This window comes from Emiliania huxleyi, assembly GCF_000372725.1.
Source record: "Emiliania huxleyi CCMP1516 unplaced genomic scaffold EMIHUscaffold_349, whole genome shotgun sequence".
Lineage (NCBI taxonomy): Eukaryota > Haptophyta > Isochrysidales > Noelaerhabdaceae > Emiliania > Emiliania huxleyi.
Window position 1 is genome coordinate 61,605 of NW_005199370.1, and position 1,545 is coordinate 63,149.

The 1,545-nt window shown below is 66.8% G+C and overlaps 1 protein-coding gene across 1 annotated transcript in view; it reads left to right on the forward strand.

Annotated features, from left to right (window-relative positions):
• Nucleotides 1–687: 687 nt before the first annotated feature.
• Nucleotides 688–1,545, forward strand: part of EMIHUDRAFT_444671 (hypothetical protein) — a gene marked incomplete at its 3' end in the record, with an annotated part of 1,320 nt that continues 462 nt past the window's right edge. The window contains exons 1-3 of the mRNA XM_005773010.1: nt 688–794; nt 956–1,174; nt 1,253–1,345. Of these exons, the coding sequence (XP_005773067.1) occupies nt 735–794; nt 956–1,174; nt 1,253–1,345 (372 nt within the window). The 5' untranslated portion in view covers nt 688–734. The remainder of the gene's footprint in view (nt 795–955; nt 1,175–1,252; nt 1,346–1,545) is intronic.

Here is a 1,545-nt window from a genome sequence, read left to right on the forward strand (position 1 = left end):
GCTCCCCTCCTTGGGTTCTCAGCCGCCACACCACACCCAAGACCCAACATCACAGGCGGGATCAGAGAGAGACTCCACACCGGACACCGCCCGGGCACAGACTCCCTACCCGTCGGATCACACAGGGCCCCCTTTGGAGCAGCCCACACACAATCACGCATCGGCAGATTGAGCGCCTGAGTCAGGCAGACAGCAAACTGGAAGAGGCTTGAATTCCAACTCGCACAATGTGCGCCGCCCTTGGAGCACTTGGAGTGCAGTCATCAGCCTCACATCCAGGGCCGGGGAGCTCAGAAGCGCACCCAGCGGGCCGGATGATCGGGATCGGGTTGCGGAGGTCTCCGAGGGTTGGCTCCGTGTACCGGGTTTCCCCTTAACTTCAGAACGCCCCCTCTACTCGGAGCTAGTAGACACGACACTGTACACCACGCACGTACACCGGTCCTCACTCAGCATCCCGTATCAGGGTTCCACCGCCCGCCCTCCCGGGGCTCCGGTTCTCCCTGATTCGCTCTTTTATTCGCCAGCCGAGCGTCGTGTGACGGCCGCTGTAGCCGTTTCTTGGAGCACTTGGAGTGCGGTCATTAACCTCACGCCCAGGACCGGGGAGCTGAGAAGCGCACCCAGTTGGCCGGACGGTCGGTTCCGTTCTCGATTTTCGGCCTCCAAGACGCCCCCAATCACGATCGCCTTTGCACAAGTCCCTGTCTCGCACGACGCTTTCACGCACAGGAATGCCTGCACAACCCACCTGCCCGCCGCCGACGAAGGCATACCTGGCTGAGTGCAAGAAGGTCCGCTCGCGCGCCCCAGCTCCTCGCCTCCAGCTCCCCCCCGCGCGCCGTCAAAAACGCGCGACCGCCACCTCCCGGTCGTGGAGGCCCCTGATCCGCACGAGATCCGCTTCCGCCTGCTCCACCCTCGCCGCCCCCCGCCCTCCTTCCATCCCCCTCAGAAGCTCGACCCTGAGACCAAGCAAGACGACGGGGGGAACCCCATCGCCGACGGCCTCAAAGGCCTGGCGAACGCGATCGACAAGTACCTCCTCTCGCTCAACGTCGGAAAGTATGAGGGCCCCCCGACTGACCCCGACGAGGACGGATGCGTGTACCGCGAGACCGGCAAGGGCGTGCTGCGCGCCAAGGTCAACCCCTTCGGCGTGAGCGTCGCCCGGGTGCGTGTGCCCCTCGCCGCCCTCTCATCGCGCCGCCCCGATGGGCAAGACGCATCGACAGGTATACCTCCCCGACAGGTCACCATCGGCTGGGTGAAGTCGAAGGAGAAGAAGGTGGGCGAGGATTGGGTGGTCGTCCCGCCCCCGGTTGGCGAGGGGCTCGTCCAGTATGTGAGAGCCTCCCCCCTCCCCGCCCGCTCCACAACCCTCTAAACCCGCGCCGCAATGTTTTGACCCCCCCCGCGCTCGCCGCCGCCGCCGCCGCCGCCGCCCCCCCCGCCCCCTGCCCCTCCTTGACCCGCGTACCCCCCCTCTCCCCCCCCCGCCCACCCCCTGCCCCTCCATGACCCGCGTCCCCCCCTCCCGCCACC